Raw genomic sequence first — 25,104 nt, 5'->3', positions numbered from 1 at the left:
AAAGCAATAGTGTTGCAAGGTCATCCAGGGTTTTGAAACAATTTGTCTTTTGTCTTTTCATATGGGGGATGATTCAACTACTCTTTTTGACTTTTGTGCTCATCCTTGGTCTTAAAGCACCCACTAGAGTAAGGAGTATATATAAGCATAAGTGTGTGTATGCAAGAACAAGAGATTTGTGAACGTTGAAAGAACTTAGAACAGCTCAGATTTGAAAATTTCTGATTGTAATCCTGATGTGATGCTAGATAGTGTGGTTGTAGTCCATTGCCATGCGTTCTTAGGATTGACAGGCTAGGCTTAGCCATGAAGTTCACTTGGTGCAACTACTAAGACACTAGAATAGTCTTGAGGGCACTCATGAAGGGTGCAAGCATGTACGGTTTGATGATAGTTGATTATTTGATAGAGTTTTCTTCCCACATTGAGTTTCTATAATGTAAAATATATAAATATTTGTGTTGATATACTTTTACAGGCAATCTTTCTTTCACTTATGCTATATCCTGCAAGTTTGCAAACAATCCACAACACAGGTAGATATGATGCAGCTGTGTCTAAGGATGATCAGTTATTGACAAGCATAGTTAATGTTTTTTGGAATCAATCCCATCATAAGTATACTCTCGTTTGACCATGATTTTGTGAATTTTAAATGTGCAGTACCATGTTTGGAGTATGAATTGATGTATGTATGGATGTGGGCATGTTAACATTTGGATCAGGATTCTAAGGCGCTAGTCAACCATATTTTCTTTACTTACATCTTAGTTTTGTAGCCTGTAAAGTTTTTCAAATATTCACAAAACTTGTGGACAACAAAGTTATGGAAAGAAATCTATGTTGATAGAGCTACTTATGGAATACCCATGGAGTTAATGGATTAATAATGTGTTATGTATGTTTTGGTCTCACAATAGGTTATCCACAAGTAGCCTCAACTCCTGTGGGTAAGACTGTAACTGGTTCATAGAAGTTGTTTGAACTTTGATGGTTGGTAGGCAGAGTTCAAGGTTATCAAGGTAATGATTAAACCTGTCTTGCAGTTGTATCCTATCAAAATTTTTTAAGCACACATCCAAGATGATAGTTTCTCTTAAACCAAACTTCAAGGGCTAGAAAAATGTGAGATAGAGAATGAAGAGAGTTTTGTTTGGCCACAATGAATGTCGCAGACAGTGGATGTGGAATGGAGGTGAGATAGGTGAGATCTAAGATGGCTCAAGCATGTGCTCATAGGTTTTCCCTCCAACTTATAAGTATTAGGAACATCTTCATAGAGTGTGGAATGTGGAGGATCTTGCTTGGCATTTATGCAAATTTTGAAGATGAAAATCATCAATGACATTTACTACTTTGGCTTTCACCTCATCTTTATAACTCATATTTCTCTTTGATGGGTTGCCTCTTCTGAGTGTTGTTATGATGTAATTGATTAAATACTGGAGCAGGCAACTGGGAAATATATAGTGAATTTTTTTTCTTCTTTTCCTAGTTCTTGTCCCTATAGCATAATCAAATCATCACTCATGTCTTATTCCTTAGATCTTCATTCATTATGTTCTATCTATCAATGAATTAACTTCAGATTATGGTATTTCCTTTGGTTGAGATGTCTATGTTTTCAGTCAGTTGCAATTTGGACGGATTTCCATATCATATTTCTTCGTGAAAATTAGGTGGGATGTATGGAAAACATTAACTAATTAAATTTCAAATGTGTAGGTTATGTATGATGCATTTGGTGTTCGATTACATGCTGGTCGCCAAGCAGAGGTATATCTGAGTTATATCTTATGTTGAAGAGTTCACTAATTTTTGTAAATCATGTGTTAGTCTTAATTTGTCACATATTTCTCCTTATTTTCTTACACAAAATTTCCTATCCTTTCATTTGCAGGTCTTTATTTAGATACTTTGAATTTTCTTATGATGTTTTTTTAAGGAAAATTGTCTTCATATCTATATTTCAAGAATTTTAAAATTAGTTTGGAAACGCAACTTGCTTATTGTCACTTTTTGTTACCATCTAATCAATCGGTTACATGCAAATCATTAAATAAGTACTTTTTGAAATTGTAAAAAAGCTTTATCGTTTGAAAACTTGATTTATCCATTCCAATAATTCAGAGATAATGACTAATTTGAACACATGAAATGTATGCCCGCTGCTGGGATAAGAGATCATTGTTACCTTAATTCACTTTTTTGCTTAAGTTGTTTTGTTCTGTTCAAGCACTTCATCATTTCAACTAATTTTTGTCATGAATTAAAACACCTAAACAAAATGCTTAGGTGGCTTGGAAGGATTCTTATTTTCTCTGTCAATAAATAACACTTTGATTGAGCATGAATCAAGATTTTTTTTTAGTCTTATAGGGATGTTAAATAGATCTGTTCACTGCTTTTTAAATACAAATTTGTCCAATGTCTTTAGTATGTTATGCCAGCATCTTTTATTTATTAGTGAAAAAATGACACTGTGTCTTAAACGTCATTTGCTTCATTGCATGATCTTCATCATACATATCCACTAGATTATCTGAGTTGAAGTGAAATCTCTGGACCTTTCTATCACATCAGTGCTTCCTTCTTATCTATACATTTTCAATTTACAGAATGAACCCGCCTTCATTTGGTTGTGAGTAAAGTGGTTTTACTCATAATTTATTTCGTAGGTAGGTGTCAAGATTCTTACCATTTTAATTAGATACATTGTCTTTACTATGTAATTACATTGGTGCAAATCAATTGTTTCCTGACAGACCTATATGTTGAAACCTCACTGTTCAAATAGTTCTTGTGGCTGCTTGGGTTATAAGGACAGGAAATCTCTTTCAGTGGCTTATTAGTCCTTTAGCTTGAATCGGATGCAACTGTGCTGTAACAACCCTAGTAATTGAATTGAAAAGATTTGCAAAATGTGTTTTGTTGTCAATCCAAAATTCATGAATCAATGGGGGTCAATTTCCTTGTTGGTTCTGTAGGCATTACAAACACTAACTATAAGTCCATGTAGGTTTCCTCCATCCATCAAATCTTAAATTTTTAAAATAGCTAAAACCTAATACTATCAGGCTAAAGAAAACACCTCAATTATGCTATAAATCATATCAAAGATTTCATGATGCACTTAGGAGGCATATGTAACTACTGGAAGATGTTAATTTCAAATACCATAATGGGCATTACAAACATGTATCTTATGATCGTTAACAAGAATTCTATTAATTAACACCTTTCTTTGCTTTAAATGGATATACAAGACTCACTTTACTCAACTGTTAACTACCGAAGCTCTGAAAACAAACTCCATTTATAAAAAAAATTCCATCTCTAGATAACAATTGGTGTATCACAACTTGTCAACATAGTTTTTTGTATACAATGAGTAAGGGATGAACTTAAGAGACTTTTAGATGTTTAGGACCCTAGGAAGGTGAGGTGGGGGATAATAACATGCTACATTGTCAGTCTGAACTTTCATTGTACCTGTCTAGTTAGTCCCCGAGGATTAATTTATTACCCTGGTTATCAAATCCATTTGGGCTCAATTTAACTTCACTTTAAATCCCATGGACCAATTGGCATGATGCTTCAATTCTAGATAGCATCAGACCATCCAAAAAACGCTTGCCATTGTTCCTCATAAATGGTTCATTTTCCACATATAGGGTTTACAAGTGTAGGATGATTGCTAATTTAATTGAGTCTGTTGTAAGTACCACAAGTTGTCAATGACAAAGTAAATATATTTTATAGTTGGTATAATAGTTACCATGGGGCAGAATTATTGTTAAATCAAAATAACTGTTACAATCCTGATTACAATTACGATTACAATTACATTTACAATTACAATTGCAATCACCATCATAGTTACAATGCCGATTACAATTACAATTAAGGACTGATCTGCCCATCAAATAGCGCTTCAGCAAGGTACAACTGATTTGGATGTATTTATTCCAAGAGGCCTTGTCAACTATCAAGGCACATACTAATTCTACCACACAAGTTGCCTGTATAGATAGAACCTGGAAAGGAGTAGAGAGGATATATATATATATATATATATAGATGTATTTATTCCAAGAGGCCTTGTCAACTATCAAGGCACATACTAATTCTACCACACAAGTTGCCTGTATAGATAGAACCTGGAAGGAGTAGAGAGGATATATATATATATATATATATATTTTAATAGGTAATGGGCCAAAGCCGAATTGCGTACATACCCTACCCCCTTGTGGGATTTGAACTTGCGACCTCTCTTTCAGGTGCACAACTTCTCCACCACTAGGCCAACTCAGGTTGTACGAGTAGAGAGTAGAGAGGATATTATGGACCTGAGTTTTTGCTATATACAGAGGCATGGGCTCCCTGATTTAAAATGGATCATACAAGCTAGTAAAATCAGTTAAGACTGCTTTCTCTGGAGTTTTTTCTGCAGCGGATTTAATCTTTCAAAAAATCGCAATGTTTGAACAGAAAAAATCGCGCACAATTGGGCCAAAAATCGCGGAAAAAAAGGCGATGTGTTTTATGAGATGCAACCCTAAAACACGATTTCGTATTTTTTTTTTAATGCCCGAAAACGATTTAGGCGATGTTCATATTTAATTTTTAATGCACCAAAAACGTTTTTGTTTTTTCTAAGCATGGCAGTCGATGGATTTAGTGGAGGATTTGACGGGATCATTTGCTATCGATGGGTGTTTTTGGGTATTCAAAAATCAGAATCACGTCTGATCGAAGGATGTTTGGGTTTTTTTTTTACTTGGAACTCTCATATCCGGGTTTCTTTATTCTATTGCTCTAAATAGTGTCCGTGTTTGATGGTTTTTTAATAAAAATAAGGTAAATATATTATATTTAATTGTTATTATATGAATAACTATCAAATTTAAATCTTGATTTGAAAATAAATTAAATATATTATAATTTAATAAAAATAAAGTAAATATATTATATTTAATTATTATTTAATAAATATATTATGATAGGTATATTATATGTATTTGACTCAAACTATGATTTATATACGATGGAAGTAATATGTTATTATGTTCTATAAATTTAGTGTATATGTGTGTTTTTTTAAGAATATTTTAAGAAATTATATATTTTCAAATGTTCGATAAATTTGCCGATTTATTGCCGATTTTTTCCCGATTTTTCATGTAGTCCCAATTTAGAAAAAAATTTGGGCCAAAAGATTTATTGCCGATTAAGAGTTTTTCATCTTTGCTCTTAAGAATCATTTTTCTAAGAAAAACAACAGAAATAGAGTTGCTCAGTCTTAACATTTTAATGTGTACCTTGCAGTACAACAGATAATAACACAACATTTTTTTTTGAATAAAAGGGGTAAAAACTTTATTGAAAATCAGACACAAAAATTACAAGGAGGACTAGAGCCCCAAGGCCCCAAAAAAGAGCCTCAAACCCGGTCCAAGATCAGCCAACATCATAGCTATCCATGTTCTCAGCAAAAATCTTCTGCAAGACCTGACAGTAATCCGAGGAGAGATGCTCCCAACCTTCAATTTTCCAATCACTGTTATGTTCCGAGGCCCACTTAGCCAAACAATCAACTACTCTATTCCATTCACGAGGAATGTGGATGAAAGACACCTGCTCCATTAAAGAACTAATTTGAAGAATTTGATGAACAATCCGTGCCAGCTGCCAATGAATCCCACTCACCTTCTGCTCTGTCAACAAATTAACAATAATTTGTGAATCCGATTCACAGATAACCTTCCTTCGACCCAACTCCCAAGCCCGCTCTAGGGCATAGAGAATAGCAAGTCCCTCCATAAAATTATTAGATTGCCTCCCTTTATGCACCGAAAAGAAGAAAACCACCTCCCCCATACAATTCCTACCAACACCACCAACCCCTGCAGGGCCTGGGTTGCCCCTGGAGGAGCCATCGGTGTTAATCTTGACAAACTCATTCTGAGGGGGTCTCCACTTTCCCACCCTTTGGACCTTCTCCAAAGCCCGTCTACCTCTCCTGACACAAGCGGAAGCGGGAGACAACTCCTACCAGCCAAACCTACTCACAATATCCGCCTCATCTCTATCTAGGGGAAAATTCACCTCACATTTAGCTTCCACCGTCTCTTGAATCATAACCATGATTCTATTCCACACTTGCTGCACTAACAGTCTGGCCTCACGAAACATCCTCCTATTCCTCTCAAGCGAGATCTGCCAAAGTATGAAAATGGGCCCAATATACCAGACAACCTGAAGGAAGGAGGACAAAATAGGAGGTCTGCCCAAACTGCTCCAAAACTCCACCGGAGAATCAACGTGGACACAAGGACGCTTCCACACCCCCCACCAGTAATGCCAAATAAGCATAGAGAAGGGGCATCTGAAGAACAGATGAGAGGAATCTTCCTCCCCATAACCTCACAGAGCACGAATAGAAGGCCCCAAGAATCCCCGCTTGCGAATATTGTCCCAAGTTAGGCATCTATTCAAGGCCAGAGTCCAAGCAAAGCAGTTGCACTTCGGCCAAGAAAGATTATTCCAAACCTGTTTCCACCAGTGCACCTCTCTTCCCTCTGATCTACGGTTCAACAGTTCCCGGTATCCACTAGCAATAGTAAAGAAACCCTTAGGATTCGGAGCCCAGGCAAGTCCATCCCTACCCTTGAGGGCACTACAGTGTCTACTTGCCAGAATGCCATGCAACTCAGCACACTCTTCCTCCATCCCAGCAACCGGCCATTCATTAGGAGCCTTCCAGCTCTCCAACTACAGCCGCCCACACCTATAAGCAACCTTGAACTCACTCACCCTTGACCATCCTGCCTCCAAAAACCTTTGGCTAAGGTTCCCAAGATTAGGAAACTGATCAAGGATGGGGGGGTAACCATCCCAAGAGTCGTTCCAGAAAAGAACCTCGTTCCCCCTCCTACAGATCCAAAAGAGTCCTTCCTTAATGAGAGAAGCCCCCTTCTTCAGAGTATACCAAATCGTTGAGCCTTTTCCCTCAAGCGGATATCTTGGAACCTCCTACACTGGGATCCTCTGCATATATTTGTAGGCCAAAATATTAGCTCAGCCTCGATCGTGCTCGACACACCACCTCTAGTACAGTTTAGCCGCCAAAGCCTCCCCGAATAAAATAGCCTGCCTTAAACCAAGCCCCCCCATCTGCTTCGGGCTACACACCAAGTCCCGATTGACAAGTCTCCATTTGGAAGAGGATAGATTGCCTGCCCATAAGAATTGCCTTGCCAAAGAGTCCAAACCCCTCAAGAATCACTTAGGAGCCACTTGAAGCATACATCAATAAATCGGAAGAGCTTGAACCACCGATCGAATCAGTTGAACCCTCCCAACAAATGATAACCATCTGTGAGTCCAGTGATCAACCTTCGAGCGAAATTTATCCAAGATACCCTGCCATGACTCTCGAGGAGGGTTACCAGGAGAAATAGGAATACCCAAATAAGTCAAGGGCAAAGAGCCAACCTGGAATCTCAAGATAAGGGCAATCCTCCTTTGAATAGGTCTAGGAGTGTTGAAGAAAAGGATAGAAGATTTATCCTCATTGATCAATAGGCCCAAGGCCACTAGATAAACATCCAAAACCTTACGCAGATTAGTAGCTTCTCTGATCCGAGCAAGTTCCATTAGGGCCGTGTCATCAACAAACTGCAAATGAGACTGTGGCTGCAAGTCATTACCCCAACTCCAACCCTGAATACTACCCAGACCCACTTTATGCTTGATCAGCCTCCCTAGACCCTCCGCTAGGAGAATGAATAAGTAAGGGGAAAGGGGGTCCCCCTGGCGAAGACCCCTAGACGCACCAAATTGTTCAGTATGATCACCATTGATTAGCATTGAGAAAGAATTGGACGTAACACAACTCATAACCCATTGGATCCATTCCTCAACAAAGCCAAAAGCCCTGAGGATCTTCTGGAGGAAGGACCAACGAACTCTATCGTAAGCCTTAGCCATGTCCAATTTGATAAACATAGCTTTTTCCTTGGAGGTTGCCATAGAATGAATGGTCTCCGTAGCAATGACCACACCATCCAGAATTTGGCGCCCTTCCACAAACCCGCTCTGCTCCTTCGAGATAACATCCCCTAGACACTTCTTCAACCTATCCGCTATCAGCTTAGAGATGATCTTATAAATCACATTGCAGAGAGAGATAGGGCGGAACTGGCCTAACCTATCGGCCCCATCACACTTGGGGATTAGCGCAATGAATGTCGCATTCAGGGCCCAAAGCATCTGTTTATTCCTCTGGGACTCTTGGACTACTTCCAGTAAGTCCAGTTTGATGATATCCCAGAACTCTTGAAAGAATTCAACCGGGAACCCATCCGGGCCAGGAGCTTTTCCTTTCCTCATGTGAAAAACAATCCTCTCGAGTTCTTCCAGCAAAATAGGACCCATAAGCTGCTCATTCATCTCCCCAGTAACAAGAGGAGGAATGCAAGCGAGAACTTGATTCTCCTCCACCACTTCCCCTTGAGGATCCTCACTGAAGAGGGATCAGAAATACTGTAAGGCCTCCCTAGAGATCTCCTACAAGGATAATAACATCTCACCTCTATCATTGACTAGAGTAGGAATGGAATTTCCATGCCTTCTTTCTTTCACAGAGTTGAAAAAGAATGCAGTGTTCTTATCGCCCGCTTGAAGCCAATCAATACGGGCTCTCTGTTTCCAGTATATTTCTTCCCTGAGCTCCCATTCCTCTAAAGCCTTGACAACCCTGTCCTCCTCCCTAAGCAAGACTTCAGACAAACCATGCTCTCTGATTTCACTGGTGATGCCATTCAACACTATTTGGGCAGCTTTCTTAGCGTGAAAAATGTTCCCGAAACCCTGCCGGTTCCATTGTTTAAGCTGAAACTTAACAAACTGCAGCTGCTTGGCAAAAGTGTACATAGCTGTGCCAAAGGTTGGCCTCCCCTTCATCCACCACTGCTCAACAAGAGTCTGCAAAGCAGGGTCCCGAAGCCACATAAGTTGGAATTTGAAGGAAGGAGAGCGAGCAACCCAGGCAGAAGAAGAAACCAGCTTGATAGGCCAGTGATCTGACCCTCTCCAGTCAAGAATCTCAGAACTTGTGGACCACCCCCCACCATCCCAAAAACTGGAAACCAGAAATCGATCTAGCCGCTTTGCAATCCAATACTCCCCCACTCCTATTGTTCCAAGTGAACAAACCATTACCAGGCTTAATGTCAACAAGATGCAGCGAAGATATACTATCCCGAAAAAGGAAAGAAGGTGGTTCCAACCGCATGACACCTCCCTTCTTCTCACTCAACTCAAGGATAGCATTGCAATCTCCCGCCATAATCCAAGGATGAAAAGGGACCAGCCTTCGCATACAAGAAATGTGAGACCATAAGTTTTGCTTGCCCTGAAAATCGGTCGGGGCATAGATATTAGTAAACAAGATAAGATCCCCGGTCTCAAGACTGGAGGCAACCCCGGATAATGAGGATCTGGAAGCCACCCACTAAACAGGGCGAATCCTTACAGGGTTCCAAAGACAGGCCACCCCTCCAGAGGAACTGACACTCGCCTCACCTCCAGAGCTTCGACACCAGACCCATCATACTTTCCACCGAGAGTTTAGTTTCTTGCAAGAATAGGACATCAGGTGAATGATTCCTAATCAATTCTCGAACAACTTTTTGTCTAGGGCCGCTATTCAAGCCCCTCACATTCCATGAAAGCACAATCATTTTGGAGGATTGGAAAAGTGAGAACCCAGAGTCTTTACTGACCCTGACTCAACCAAATTCTCTCCCATCAATTTGATTTTATCCAAATCTTTCTTTCTGCCAACCTTTGAGTTCTTCTCCGTAGCACTTTTCTTAATATCTTTCTGATGCAGACCCAAGTGAACGAAGGACTTATTACTTTTAGCCTCAGCTGGTTCCAATTTCTGAGCTATCGGAGAACCCTCCCCCCAACCAAATTCACCTCCGAACTAGGAGTGAGTCCCAACTGGACCCCTACTGTTTGATCCATCTCCATTTGTTGGCTTCCAACCACTTGTAGGGCCTGGGTAAAGTCCTCAATACCTCTTTCTGGACCCCCCCTGAAGCACCTTGATCCAAAGGGGGTAACCCCGGATTCACTTCCTGTTGGCTAAGGTCATCCAAGGCCTCAAATCTGTTAAAGGTATCCTCCTTCTGTCTCTCTTGTAAGGACCTCTTTTGTCGTCGATTCCTATTCCTTGTCTTAAGTGAGACAAAACCATCATCACCCACTACCTCGACTGACATAGCCACTTTTCCTTTATCAACACTATCTTGGCTCTGGGCCGGCTGTTGAGGTTGGCGCACCACCGGTTTATATCTAGGGCACTTACGCTGTAAATGGCCATACTCATGACACAGACGACAACGAAAAGGTAAAGTCTCATAATCTAACTGCTGAACCCATGAGTAAGAACACACACACATAGCTATAGCATCTGGCAGAGGTTTACTAAGATCAATTTCGACACAGATACGCGCAAAGGTCATTACCTTTCTCCCTAGGGTTTGCGTTGAAGAACCCACTGGCCTCCCAAGCAGTGCGGCAAGCATCCGTAGCACATCCTCCCGACAACATTCCATTGGAAAACGTGGTAACCGAACCCAAACTGGAACCCTATTTGGGAGTTCCTCCGAAGGATTAAACCTCGCATGCCAAGGTTTGATGAACAATACCACCTGGTTGTAAAAATACGGGCCTCCTTCAAAGACCCTATTGCGATCCTCCATGCAATTGAAAGTAACCATGAAGTAGTTATTTGCCAACAGCATAATCTCCATTTCCCCTTCCGGTGCCCAAGTCCTCTGCGCCCAGTTTTCCAAAAATTGCAAGGAAACCCTCATTCCCAAAAACTTGCAGTATAGCGAGTGTTTTGAAAAATATTCAACGTCTTTAGCTATCATCTTAGGAGGAATAACTAGCTTCGGCCTCTCACTGCATCTCTCCAGACAACCATTAATCTTCATAATGCGAGAGAGCTACCAGCACTCCCAGACCTCGATTTTGATGAGAAAAGATTATTGTTAAAAGTCTTCATACTCTGAAGTGGGGGTTTGAGCCCACCGCAGCACGGAAATCCATGGCGGGAGCAACCTGCGAGGCCTCACCACCAATACTCGACATCGGAGCGCAAAAAAAATAAAAATAAAAAATTAAACAAGAGTGCCAAGGACCCACACCCCAAAGGGCCACTCAAGAAGGCTCGGCACCCAAGTCACCACCCCTCCCAAGCATCACCGAAGGAAGGGGCCAGCCGTATCCCCCTGACCCATGGGAAAACCTCGGGCCACAGTAAACCGGAACCCCACCCCCGCGCAGCCTAAACCCCACTTGACGACCACCGCTTCTCCCCCCACACCCACGACCGATCCCTACCTGTTGTGACCATTTCACACATCGCCCCATCGCAAATGGGGACCCCCTCTTTTTGCTTGTTTTTTCGCTCGTTTTCGCTTTCGTTTTAGGGTTTTGTTAGTCAGTTAGTTGTCTGGATTTAGGGCCAAGCCTTAGGGTTTTAAATTTTGCCTTTTCAAGCCAAAATCCAGTCATTTTTGAGAGCTTTTGAGCTTCTTTTCTAGAATGCAAATTTTGAATGCAATGAATTCGCCAAAATGGTCTAATTTTCAATTGGAATGTTCATGCAGAGCTTAAACTTGTCTAAATGATGACCGTCAATATGAATTTTTGTCTGACTGAATATTTTGACCAAATTTTGACTTTTTTGAAGTTTGATCCTGGGCATTGGAATTGATTTGTTTTCGCCTCGTGAAGTGTTAAAATGTGAAAAATCTTGTTATTTTGGCCTGTAGGAGCAAAATCGCTCCTGTCCCTCAGTGAAGGACGGGAGCTCAATTTCAAATATCTCATCATCCTTGCAGAGTCCAGACAAATTTTACGTTTGAAGTGATAGAGAACGACAAGATCTTTCCATTGAATATAAATTGAAGATTTTCATGAGCACAGAAAGGCCTCCAGGAAGAAAATCGCCCCTGTCCCTCAGTGAAGGACCGGAGCTACAATTCAAATTTCGCCTTGTCCTTGCAAGATTTTGAAAACTTAATGATTTGAGGACGTCCGAAGGAAGATACTTTGCCAAATGAATATAATTTGAGATGCAAAAAACGAAGGAAAATGACCTATATTGACTAAATCGCTCCTGTCCCTCTCCAAGGGACCAGGGCGAGGTACCTTGTAGCTCTCGTCCCTCTCCTAGGGACCAGAGCGATTTCCTCCATTTTGCAAAATCCAGACAAGGGTCAAGGCAAGTTTACATTCAAAAACGAAGGAGAACATGAGATGAACGCATTGAATATAATTTGAAGATTTTTTGGACGTCCATACCCGTGCTAAATGCCTAGTTCGCTCCTGTCCTTCAGGAAGGGACCAGAGCGATTTTTGATATAATTGCTTTTCTTGCAAAGTTACAAATAATGTAAAGGCATGGGTGGATAGAGTGAGGAAGGACGACTCCGTTGAATATAAACTTGGAACCTGGCAAAGTAAGATAAAGGCCACAAAGGGAGGATCGCTCCTGTCCCTCTCCAAGGGACCAGGGCGATACAATGGTGATGATACGTCCCTTCAAAGTTCAAGGTCGTCCCTCCAAGGTTCAAGGCCGATCCAAGTCAAGACGAAGGGTGGCGAAGACATCTCAAGGCATTTCCATCAAGCGCAATGTTGCAAAGGTCATCACATGGAAGGATTTGCGCTCTAAGACCCAGATCGCTCCTGTCCTTTGGGAGAGGACTAGAGCGATATCTACATAATATCGTTGATTTCAAAAGGCAAACAAGTTTCGAGCAACCAAGAAGGTCCAAAGGACATCATTCCACGCAATGAAGATAATTGCAAGTTGGTATAAACAAGAACAAGCTCATAATGATGAACTTCGCTCCTGTCCCTCAGGAAGGGACCAGAGCGATATTAGATGTATTGATCAATTCATGCAAAATCCACGTAAGGACAATATATTGCAATGTTCTGGAGGGTCCATGGTATGATAACAAGGTGATAGACAAGAGTTTTGAACGTCCAAACATCGCCAAATGGTGTAAAGGCCTCACATCGCTCCTGTCCTTTGGACAAGGACCAGGGCGATCCTATCAAAAGCGCTCATATTCCTCCAAAATCGAACCAAGGCGAGGTTAAGCAAGACAAGGGACGGCGTTTGGAAAACATCACAATGAAGGATCGAAGGTCAAAAATGCATATTGAACGTAAAAAAATCAAGATCGCTCCTGTCCTTTGGACAAGGACCAAGGCGATCCTATCAAAACACTCACGTTCCTTCAAAGATCAAGGCGAAATGAGGATAGGAAATGCGAAGGACGACGTTTGAAAGACATTGCAAAGGAGATCGAAGTTTTAAAATCGCCAAGACCAAGGAGAAATGTGGATCGCTCCTGTCCCTCTCCAAGGGACAAGGGCGATGATCCTTATAACATCGAAGGTACCTTGCAAAAGCGAGTGAGACGTGCGCAAAGGACACAAGTATTGATAAGTTCAAAGGTCAAAGATACAAGATGAACATAAAGACATGGAGATCGCTCCTGTCCCTCTCCAAGGGACAAAGGGCGATGTTAGATAAAACACATGACATTCTTTGAAAGTCACGTTAAGACAAGGACGCACAGGATTTTAATTGGCATCTGGAAGATAATACAAGGAAAGGATCGTACCAAAATGAAGAATTTCAAGCAAAAACATGGGGATCGCTCCTGTCCCTCTCCAAGGGACCAGGGCGATAATGGTCATGGGATGCATTTGCTCGCACAAGAAAAGAGATCCAAGTTAGAAGGACCACCAGATGATCGATTTGGGACGTGGAAATGAAGGGATTGAATGTTGAAAACGCAAGAATCATGCCAAGAATCATGGATCGCTCCTGTCCCTCTTCAAGGGACCAGAGCGATGAGGTATGTCCCTTTATTTTCATATTTTGTGGCGCCAAATTAAACAATTCGAATTTCATTAAATGCTTAATCGATTTAAAAATTGAAAATCTTGTTTTTTATTGGCATTTAATATGGCGTTAAACACTTATTAATTATTTTTGCCTTTATTTAAAATCGAAATCCTCAATTTAAAAAACGCAAGGCATTAATAAATAATTATTTAATTAATAAAAAATCGATTTCAATCGCTCATATGTGGAGGTCGGCCTTATTATTTCATTGCAAATCATTTAAAAATCATTCAAAAAATGGTTTTATTTTTATTAAGTCGGCCTAAGGGGTAAAGGATGCAAGCGCTATATAAGAGGGGTAAAAGTTATCATTTCTACATCATTATTTTACCTTCTCTACATGCGAATTAAGGAGGCGAATATAGTGCGAAGTGTGTTCAAGGGTGGTGCGAGTTTCATTCATCCAAGGGTGGCGCACTTAGACATTCAAAGGTGGTGCGATTGCAAACCAAAGGTGGCGTAGACATTCCCAAGGTGTTGCGAACTTGAAAATCCATTTGAGACCACGTCCAAGGCGATAAGTGAAGATCACATTCTCTCCAGAGGTGGCGAAGTCAATTTTGAGGAGATCATATTGAAGACTATCTTTATACCTCAATTTTGCCTAGGCAAATTTTGTTTTTGCATTCTAGAGTTAGCTCTCTATCGAGGTATGGCGATTTTATTGTTATTGCTTTATTCATTTATCGTCATATTTCAAAATTTTGAAATTTTTGAGTCTTGAATTTCTTTTGGCTCAATCGTTGTATTTTAGGAAATGATAACTCTAGAGACTTATCATAAGGTTTCCTAAAATTTATCTCTCTTATCTACGTTATGTATTGCAAAATCTATTTCTTATAATGAAATGTTGTGTAGGTATGGCGACCCCAAAGGCGGGAGCATCCACCAGTCGCTCGGCTCTCATGAAAGAAGATCAGAAGACCGAAGAAGTGGAGACCAAGATCGTGTCCAAGTGGAGCAACATTGGAGATACAAACTTGGGGAACTTTAGCACGAAGAAGTTCCGAGAGGTCCCTTACATCGGCAAGCCATCACCTGTCGCCCGGAGAATAATAGAAAGTGGCATCATTAAGGCGGCCGGTTTTCCTCCAGCCATTCAGTGTCACGAGTTGATGATCGAGTGTGCCCGTCATTACAATCCACAGTCCAGGACAATTGTGTCCAATGAGGGAAACATTTTGGCGTACCTTTCAGAGGAAGCCATAAGTGAAGCCTTCCATCTTCCAGAGCACAGGGACATGATATACAAGAGTATTGAAGGAGCCAGATCAGTGTACGATGATGATCCAGATGCTTGCTTAAGCATAATCAACAAGAACTGGCTACTTAAGAGTCGTCCCCGTCTGAGCAAAGTACCGAACACACCACACCGGATTGATTTCCAAGAGGAGTACAGAGATTTGATTACCATGCTCAACAGAGTTACAGGAGCACCTCATGCCTTCTATTTTGAGAAATGGATGTTTTATTTCATCCAGGTGATTGTTCAAGGAAAGGGTACAATACATTGGGCTAGGATAATTAGCCATTGCTTAGACGTACAGTTGAGAAGACTCAGGGCTACTAAGTCCTTCCACTTGAGTTCATACGTCATCTATGCCTTAATTAGGAGCGTTGAGTACGCAGGACTACCTCACAGAGGAGTGATTGGAAGAGGACCTGGCGAGGTCAGAGTTTGTGAATCCTATGCCTACTTGCATCATCCACCAGGGAAGAACTACAAGTTAATCAATGATACTTTCACGATGAACATCACAAGGACGTTGCAAGGAGGGATTCACAACAGATTATCTCAGGATGCCCAGGAGTTAATCAAGAGGTACGGTGCTTGGTTCATTCAGTTTCCCAAGTTCACTTACATTAGAGTGTATGGATGTCCTTTACCTCCATACATGTTGCCGAGGTACCCTACAGATAGAATTGTGTTACTTGAAGTAACAAGGCAGTTGGCAGCATATGTGAAGGCATTCAGACACAGACATCAGAATGGAGTTCAGGTACCTATTATTTTGGGTAATTCAGTTGAGGTATGTCCCAATGTCTCAGCCATGGATGACGCAGAGAGGGAGTTAGCCTTGTATCCTTTTTCATCTTTTGCTTGGAGGAATAGTTTTGATCCACATGGACATTTAGAGGAGACAGTCGGTAGAAGATTTAGACATGAGTACCAGATTGAAGATTTTATGATGAATCTCCTAGATGATCTCGAAGTGAAACGAAAGATACATTCTAGATTGCCTTTGGATTTCATCAGGAAATGTAAGATTTACAGAGTGGTCGACCAAGCTCAGGACAACGGCAGGCACATCCAATCTTCATGTGATAGAGAAAGCAAAACAATAAGTTTGAATTGGAATGAGCCCGAGGCCGTGGATTTAGATGAATTGATGGCACCAGTCTTGTCTTGTACTCGCAGATGGGTAGACGTTCAACATCAGAAGTTGAGAGAACAAGGCATAGCCATGTCTTTTACTTTGGAAGAAAAGCCAGCCGAAGGTGGAGCCAGTGTTAGTGAAGGCAATCCTAATCCTAGGAATTCAGGTGAAGGTAACCTTCGATGTGCCAGTGAGGGCAATCTCCATTCGAGAGGTTCAAAGAGAAAGGAAAGATCAGAAAAGAAAGAGCCTTCCAAGAAAAAGCAAGGTGCTAACAAAGATCAAACACCAGGTACTTCTTCCAGGCCAGAGGATAGAACGATTCGAGTGGAAGAGTCCATGGAATCGATGGTACAGAATGATAGACAGGAAGAGGAACAGGCACAGCATGTTTCATCCGATGGATCTCTTCAAGACTATGATTTAGATAATGATAACGAAGTAACATCTCCTCCCAGACAAGAAGAAATAGTACATAAAGAGATTCAAGTTCAAGAGACGAGATCAAATATCCCAGATTGGTTGAAGGAAAGATTGACTAAGGTGATCGTAATTGAGGACGAGGACAGTGCAATTGATTTAGAGAGCCTTGTTGGACGCTCACATATGACAACAGAGAAGAAGAAGGCTACAAAGATGTCCAAGATGATTCGAGATGAGACTGGATCTAGAAAACTGCAGATAGCTACACCGGCAGCAGACAAATATGAGGGTGAGATCCTAGCAGAGGACTATCATATACAGACTATTGAGTTAGGACCATCCACAGCAGAGCAGACTTTAGATGATGCCACCGACACATTTGAGGCATTGAAGGATAAGTTTAGAGAAGAAGTAGAAAAGAATAGAAAGCTTGAGAAAGAGGTCGGTGCATGGAGGACATATTTCAGTCACATCAATGAACCTTTGGGATGTCAGGATCCAGTTAGATCACCATTGCAGGCATTGCCCCTTCAATCAATCAATGAAGCAGAAAGATTCAGGAATATGGTCCAGCATACATGTAGTTGGATGGATAGATCTCACACGGTGGCCATTGAGTTTGTTACAAGGATGTCGAAGATCACCCATCAGGCTATCCAAGTTCTTGAGATTATTCACAGATTGATGGCAACAGTAGCTGCATTTGCCCATACCAAGGACGTTGTCATTCCTGTCTTGAAAGTTATAAGACATACATCCAGAAGAATTCTAGCACAAGAGAAGATCTTAGAAGGTGATTCTCACAGTTTGTTTCAGTGGTCAACCTTACTCCATATAAAGAGTGTTCTCTTTGAGGACATCAGTGTTAGATGTGGTCAAGTTGAGGAGGTGATCAATCCGATCCAGGACAGAGTATTTGAGGTACTTCGTACCATTCTTGGCAGAAGGATCGAGGTCGAGACAGATGTGGATTTACAAGAATTTGAAGATAGAATCAAGATCATCTTTCGCAAGGACGCAGATGTTATGGATGAGCAATATGATCAGATGTATGCTACCATGCTCTTGATTGATAGAACGAAGGAACTTGAACCCACTTGGGACACAGCTCTTCTAGATGCATTTGATCAGGTTATCCACTTAGAAGAGAGTATCAAGAATCTTCCCGAGATTCCAAGCACAGAAATCGAAGGAATCGTGACAAAATTCATTGCATATGCTAAGAAAGAGAATTGGAAAGGGAATAAGATTCTAGATGAAAGGTTGTTACAGATGACATGACATCTTATTTCTCATTGGTTGATACCTCCTAGATTTTTGTGCCAAATTTAATATTTGGCTATGTATTTAATATTGTTCAGTAAAAAGGAGGTCATTTGTAACAAACCCTAATTAGGGTTTAGGTGTCATGATCTTGTCCATTGATTTACTTTCAATCTGGACCTTTCATTGTAACTGGGGATGCTATTTATACCCCCCATTTTCCATTTCATTTGTAATAGAATAGTCAATAGAAAAAATAGAGAATAGAGTTAAGAGTGAAATAGAGAGATTAGAGTTATAAGCAATTTTATTTTGTAGCAAGATTGAGTCTTGAAGAGAGAAGTTCAAGCAATTGTTGTATATGATGACTTGGAAATCAATAAAATATTGAAGTTATGGTGTTTTGTTGCAAATTTCATAAGTTATCTTCATGGTTGTTGGATGTACTTGAATCATGCTCAATCAAAGTAGTTTGTTAATTTGAAAGGCTAAGTGTGAGGTCTGATATTTGGTAGGATTCACAATCCAAACCACTAGCTTCTTGCTGATTGTAGGAACGCCTTGCGTGGTCGACTGGAAAACATTTTGAGTCCTTAACCTTCAAGCATTTTTGCATCTAGGAGATGTACTTTCATAGTAGTGTCCTCGGTCTTTGATGCATTGAATACCATTATTACCTTAGAAGATCGCACTAATTTCAATTGAGTTGTTACCTTATGGCAAAATTGAAGTTAGTTGAGTCTTGCCAAATCTCATTCATGCTAAGTCGTTCATAGGGTTAGACTAGACTTCCTTAAACCCTATCTTTTTCATTTTTTTAAAGTTCCTTTAGATTAGTAAAATCTTCGAGCTTTTGAATCCGTAAGACACCTTGAAGGAAACAGCAAATCACATCATACCACTAAAAAGCTTGTCCACACGTGGAGACCCCACTAAAAGAACCTTGGAGTCCATCTAACTGATCCTTTTTGCAGATCTTCAGCAGTTAGAGACTATTTTCTCAAGAGAGGATAAGATGCCTGTCGGTATTTTATTCTGTGTATGATTGTGTACAAAATACACGTCAACACTACCCAACACCGTCTACCATTACTCTCCCCCAACACCCTGTAGTTCCCTCCCCCGCCGCACCTGCAACACTGCCTCCCATGAGCTAGGGCATCGAAACCCTAGCTCGGCCGCCCGCGAGGCCCCGCCCGCACGACGCCATCCTTTTCCAAATTATCGATAATAAAACAACATTTAAGGTAAAATCATTATTTGAATTTATAGGGGAAAGTATCTTTCGAAGAGTGCAGTTAATGATAAATAACCTTAAAACAAAAATATATAGTGACACCTAGAAATAGTGAGACTTCTTTTAGCATGCAAAGTAAATAAACTGAAAGTAAACCTGTTTTTGTTTTCAGGTTTGTCATAAGCACCACAAGTTACCAATGAAACAGAAAATATATATTATAGAATTATAATAGTTGCCATGGGCAGCATTATGATGAAATCAAAATCACTATTACAAGTATAATTAAATTACAATCACCATCATAGTTCCAATCACTTGCAATTAAGGAGTGATCTGCCCATTGAAAAAGGGCTTAAGCAAGGTACAACTTATTTGGATGTATTAATGTTAACAGGGGTTGTCAACGATTATGTCATATAGTAATTCTACCACACAAGTTTGATGCTCAAAGAGAAACATGAAAAGGAGAGGATATCATCGAGGTACCTTTTTGTTAGCCATAGAGGCAGGAGCTCCCTCATTTAAAAAGGATCATACAAGCTATTGAAATCAGCTAACACTGCCACAAATCGACTTGCTTGAACACTTGTAAGAATCGTTTTTGATAAACAACCATCAGAAATAGAATTGCTCGATGTTAGTGTTTTAATTTGTAGTTGTTGTACAAGTGACCTACATACCCTGGGGATGTGTCCCCTGCATTTTCAGATCCCAGGTTGGAAATGTTACCCAGGTGTCCCTGATTTGTTGACATTTTTGGAAACATACCTGTTAAATCAATATTTTTTAGTAAATGCTAGGCTTTCCCCTATGGCCCAGACTTAAAAAAGATAATTCAAAGAAAACCGAAAAAATGCTTGATGTTCAAGGGTTTCTGTGTCAACTAGTTTCTCTTATACTTGAGTTGGCTTACTCATTCCTCTATTAAAGTTGCAGCTTTGTAATACATAGTTATCTGTCATATTTGGTCAATCTCATCTTGTTTCCTGTCAAATTAGATTCTCTTTGTTAATTTTTCCACTGCCAATCCTGTCAGGACAAGAAGCTGAGAATGAAGATAGAGCTATTATTGCACATTTTTGGAGTTACAGTGAGAAAATTGGGTGAAGTCTTTATCAATGCATGTTCTTTGTCCTATAGATTGCATATACAGGTAGATGGTTGAACCTAAGGTTGACACTTTGTTGTACTTGGGTTAGCCATGGAATTGGGTAAGGAATAAATGCTTCTTGTTCCTTGTTTGGCCATGACAGGTGTTGTTCTCTAAGAAATTGAGAATGTTTAGTTTCAATTCTGGTTGTACTAAGGTTTCCTATAGCTGCAAGGCCTTATGATATTCATAAGAAATTGGAAGGAAGTTGGCTCTGGATTACTGACAACTATTGGTCTTGATTATTGACTAGTTGTTGATCATTTTCCTTTTCCCTGTAAGTGGATTGTGGGGATGCTTTAGTAACATGTTCTAATTGTTTGATAAGAATGTGATTATGATTTTTCTTGTGGAGAATGTGTTGTGTTAAAGTTGGGTTTGAGCCATCATTTGTTTGTGGCTGAGCTGGATCCTATCTGAATTTGTCATGGCATGGCTACTTGAGAAGCACACAGTGGCAAGTCTCACTGGCTAAGTCACAGGCTCCTGTGGTTCAATCCGTCATTGTGTTAAATTAAAATGTTGGGTTTTATGAGTACTTGTGACATTGGTGTTGGTTGATTGGCCTTGGGTTGTTGGTCCGAGGTTGGAACCCAATTGTCCAGTTTTCCATTTGTGCTTAAGCAAAGAATCATTAATCGTTTGGGAATTAATCGGCAAACCAAAAGTATAAGATTTTTTGAAAAAATTGGGAAAAAATCGGCAAAAAACCTGATGTACATAAAAAGTAAAAAATTTGAACAAAAACAATAAAAAAATAATTTTTTTGTATCTAAGGGTATTTCCATGGTATAGAGATATTATAAGCAAATAAAACTAAGTTGTCAGTTGAGGTACGACAATTTTTTTTTTTATTAATGATAATATGACAATTTTTGGAGGTTGGGTACACGCGGTACAAAAAACATATAAAAATAAATATATACATTTTTACAACCTAAAAACAAGAATTAAAAAAATGTAATTACAATATAATTACTTTATATAATTTAATTTATTAATAATATGATAAGAAATAATAAATATAAATTAAAACATTATATATTATATAATATTAATATATGTTAAATTGAATTAACAATATAATATTAATAATTACTTATTATACTATAAATATAATCCATCCTGAACATGTATAATAATCATATATTATTAAATATTTATATTTATTATAATTTAAATTATTAAATATTAAATATTAAACTATTATATTTATATTAAACATCTATATTTATTCTAATTTAAATTATTAAATATTAAACTTTTAATCTATTAAAATGTATATTTTTTTTTTTTGATTGGTAATTGGCCGAAGCCTGAAGCTTTTGACTGGAGCTATGAATCAGTGGGGACACAGTAGGGGGCCCCATCCCCATTACGTATCTTTGAATTATTATTATTATTATGTTTGATAAGATTGACCCTAAGACCTTCCCATCCTATGGAAGGCCAAGAGTCACAGCTTAGAGTTCCATTAGATTGACCCCAAGACCTTCCCCATCCTATGGAAGGGCAAGTTTCACAACTTAGAATTCCATTTCAGATGTCCCTATTGGGAATTGAACTTGGGTCTCCACAGTGAGAACCCAGTGTTTTAGCCAGTTAAGTTCAACCCCTTGGACAAAAATTTTAAAAGAAAACAAAAAGATTTCCATAATAACAAGTTATGCTTAAAAATTTAATAAAATCAAATTAATATTTATTTTCTCTAAACAATAATGAAATTATGAATATGAATTTTAACCATTTTAGATGTCCGTATTGGGAATTGAACTTGGGTCTCCACAGTGAGAACCTAATGTTTTAACCAATTAAGCTCAACCCCTTGGACCTATTAAAATGTATATTTAATATTTTAAACATTATAAATTAAATTATGTATATTATTATAATTATATCAATAAATTAAAATATTGTATATTATATAATATTAATATATGTTAATTTGACAATATAATATTAGTAAGTAGTTATTATACTATTAATATAATCTATTTGAACATATATAATTATCATATATTATTAAACATTTATATTAATCATAATTAAAAATATTAAAATATTAAATATTAAACTATTAATCTATTACAATGTATATTAATATTTTAAACATTTATTAAACATTATAAATTAAATTATGTATATTAGAATAATTATATTAATAAATTAAAATCATATATTCTAATTAACAAATAAAATTTTTAAACCTAAAACTATTAAAAAAAATCTATTTAAAACAATTAAATCTAATGTTAAAATCAGTCAAATAAATTAAAAAAAAAAACTATTGCCCGAAGAATTTACAAGGGGCAACATTTAAAGTGGTGACCTAGAAAAATGAAAACCATGCTCAAACCATCGAATCATGGAAACCCCATCTCATGTCTAAAAAAACCGTCAATTTTTTCATTCTTTCTCCTCTGCAACGAATCAAATGGTCTATCTCCTGCCGCGTGACATGATAAATAGCAGATTCATGGCTTAAATCTGCATTTTCCCGGGCATTTTAGGGTTTTCGCGAGCTGTTTAGGGATACCTTGCATGTTCACGATTTTTTTCCGATTAGACGCGTGATTTTTTCGTGAGGAAAACGCAGTAAAAATCATTGACAATCATTGACCTGATTTTGGCGATTTTTTTGGGGTATAAATCGGGACCAGTGACGATTCCTGATTAATTGCGTCTGATCGCGATTTTTTCCAGATTTATGCTTCTGCTAAGGACTCTCAATTGTTAGCAGGGAAGTGTGGAAAATTGTTTTAACTTAGTAATACAAGAATTCTAAATTTTTTTTGTTTTTTTGATCGGTAATTTTTGTAGTATATTGATTTAGAAAAAGATATACAATCATTCAAGGCCATACAAGATTTAAACATCGGCCCAAAATCTAACAGTTCTGACCTACTATGTAGAACATTCAAGGCTAAAAACAAGGAAATAAAAAACCGGTTCTGTGCATCTCTGCACCAAATATTACAGTCATCCAGAAAAGTATAGTTTTTTTAAAAACCAGTAGTGGAAGTAAAAGAAGAAACAGAAGCAGAACAAATACTATAGACCCGTGGCTGCTCAGTCGCTATCGCTTGGGGTCGCCTGCTCCTCATCCGCAATATCTGCCAAAGCTTTACCCTTTGCTGCTTCACTCTTCATTTTCGGGATGCAATCCAAACTCCCAAAATCAGGGTCACCTTCTAGGCTAGCTAACAGTTGGACGGCCCGCCCTTCCTCAAATCGGTCTCGCAACTCTCTCCCAACCTCCATGTGCGCCACCACCTTGAGGGCCTTCAAAACTTCATCTGTTCTGATTAGCTTGACGCAAAGCTTCATGGCTTCCCATCCTATGCGAGCTCGCTCACGACATTGCTCCTTAATACGGTTTTAATTTCTGTTCTTTTTACTAATTGCCATCCCCTATAGTTCCTTATAAAGGGCTGTCCAGAAAAAGACATCTTGGAAACTTGGTGGAACATTGGGTACAACAAAAAGTGGAACAACATTTAAGGTAAAACCTTCAAATTTGTAGGGGAAGCTCCCTTTGAAGAGTGAAGGAAATGATAAATTTCCTTAGCACAAAAAATTCTAATGACACCTAGAACAAGTGGGATTTCTTTTAGCATGCAAAGCAAGCAAATTGAAAGTAAATTTGCTATTTTGTTATCAGGCTCAGGCAAAAGGCTAATCAGCACTTCCACAGAAGACGAGGCTTTTTTCTATTTATCTAGTGCAGAAAATATAATCTAGAGGAAGCAAAGACATGCTCACTTCTAGCTAAAACCTATTAGAAGAAGATGAGTGCGCACTGGAATTCAATTTATGAAAGCACACATGCAAAACAACAAATTGAATTAAAAAATTGCATAGCTACAGTTATCTATCTCAATAATGACAAGAATATAAAGCTTGCAGTATTTCACAAAGTTATTCAACTCACAAAGCATAAGATAACATAAGACAACTCTTGAACAACAATCTTAGCTGCTAGTTGTGCCTTTTCGCAACACACCCAATTTTGTTTTTGGCAAAATATGAACTCCCTCTTTTGCTTAGGTTTGAGCTGGTCCTAGGTGTCATTTTTTCCAAAAGCAGTCAAGTTCCTAAAATTACCTGATCTATGTGCCAAAATTTTATCATGGTTGGATAGAGCATCCAAAATAATGCCTTGATCCATTTGGAAGTTTGTGAAGATTCGCTGAGGCAAGAGAGAAATTCGCTTGTGGGTTTTATCCTTCCAACCGGACCAAAAATTGGTTCTTTTTTCTGCAAGATCCGGGTTAACTTGAACATTTCTGCATTGTTCAAGTCTTCGTGGAAATCCAACTTTTTCTCTAAATGTAATTAATAGGTTCAGTTTACTTGACTTTTTCTGCACCTGACCTTTTATAAACCAAAACTTAATTTTCTTGGAAGTCCAAGGTCCATTTGAACATGATCGTTAATGTCTTTTGCACTAAGTATGTTCACTTGAAATTTTTTGCATATTGTACACCCATGATATCATCACCACTTGCGGAGATCCCTTTAGCCAGTTGACCATAATCTTTGTAAGTCAAATACATAAACTGTTAAGTTGGAATTTTTTTCATCCATACAATGCTTACATCATGTTGATGCTATCTTTTCCTTTCGATGATGTCAT

General features: G+C 38.9%; 1 protein-coding gene across 1 annotated transcript in view; it reads left to right on the top strand.

Annotated features, from left to right (window-relative positions):
• Window positions 1–25,104, top strand: part of LOC131062623 (uncharacterized) — a 94,517-nt gene that overhangs the window by 45,759 nt on the left and 23,654 nt on the right. The window contains exon 3 of the mRNA XM_057996329.2: window positions 1,726–1,776. Coding sequence (XP_057852312.2) covers window positions 1,726–1,776 — 51 coding nt within the window. The remainder of the gene's footprint in view (window positions 1–1,725; window positions 1,777–25,104) is intronic.

This window comes from Cryptomeria japonica, chromosome 6 (assembly GCF_030272615.1).
Source record: "Cryptomeria japonica chromosome 6, Sugi_1.0, whole genome shotgun sequence".
In the NCBI taxonomy this organism is placed as follows: Eukaryota; Viridiplantae; Streptophyta; class Pinopsida; order Cupressales; family Cupressaceae; genus Cryptomeria; species Cryptomeria japonica.
The sequence above is the reverse complement of the archived record's forward strand: the minus strand, read 5'-3'. Positions and strand labels throughout refer to the sequence as shown.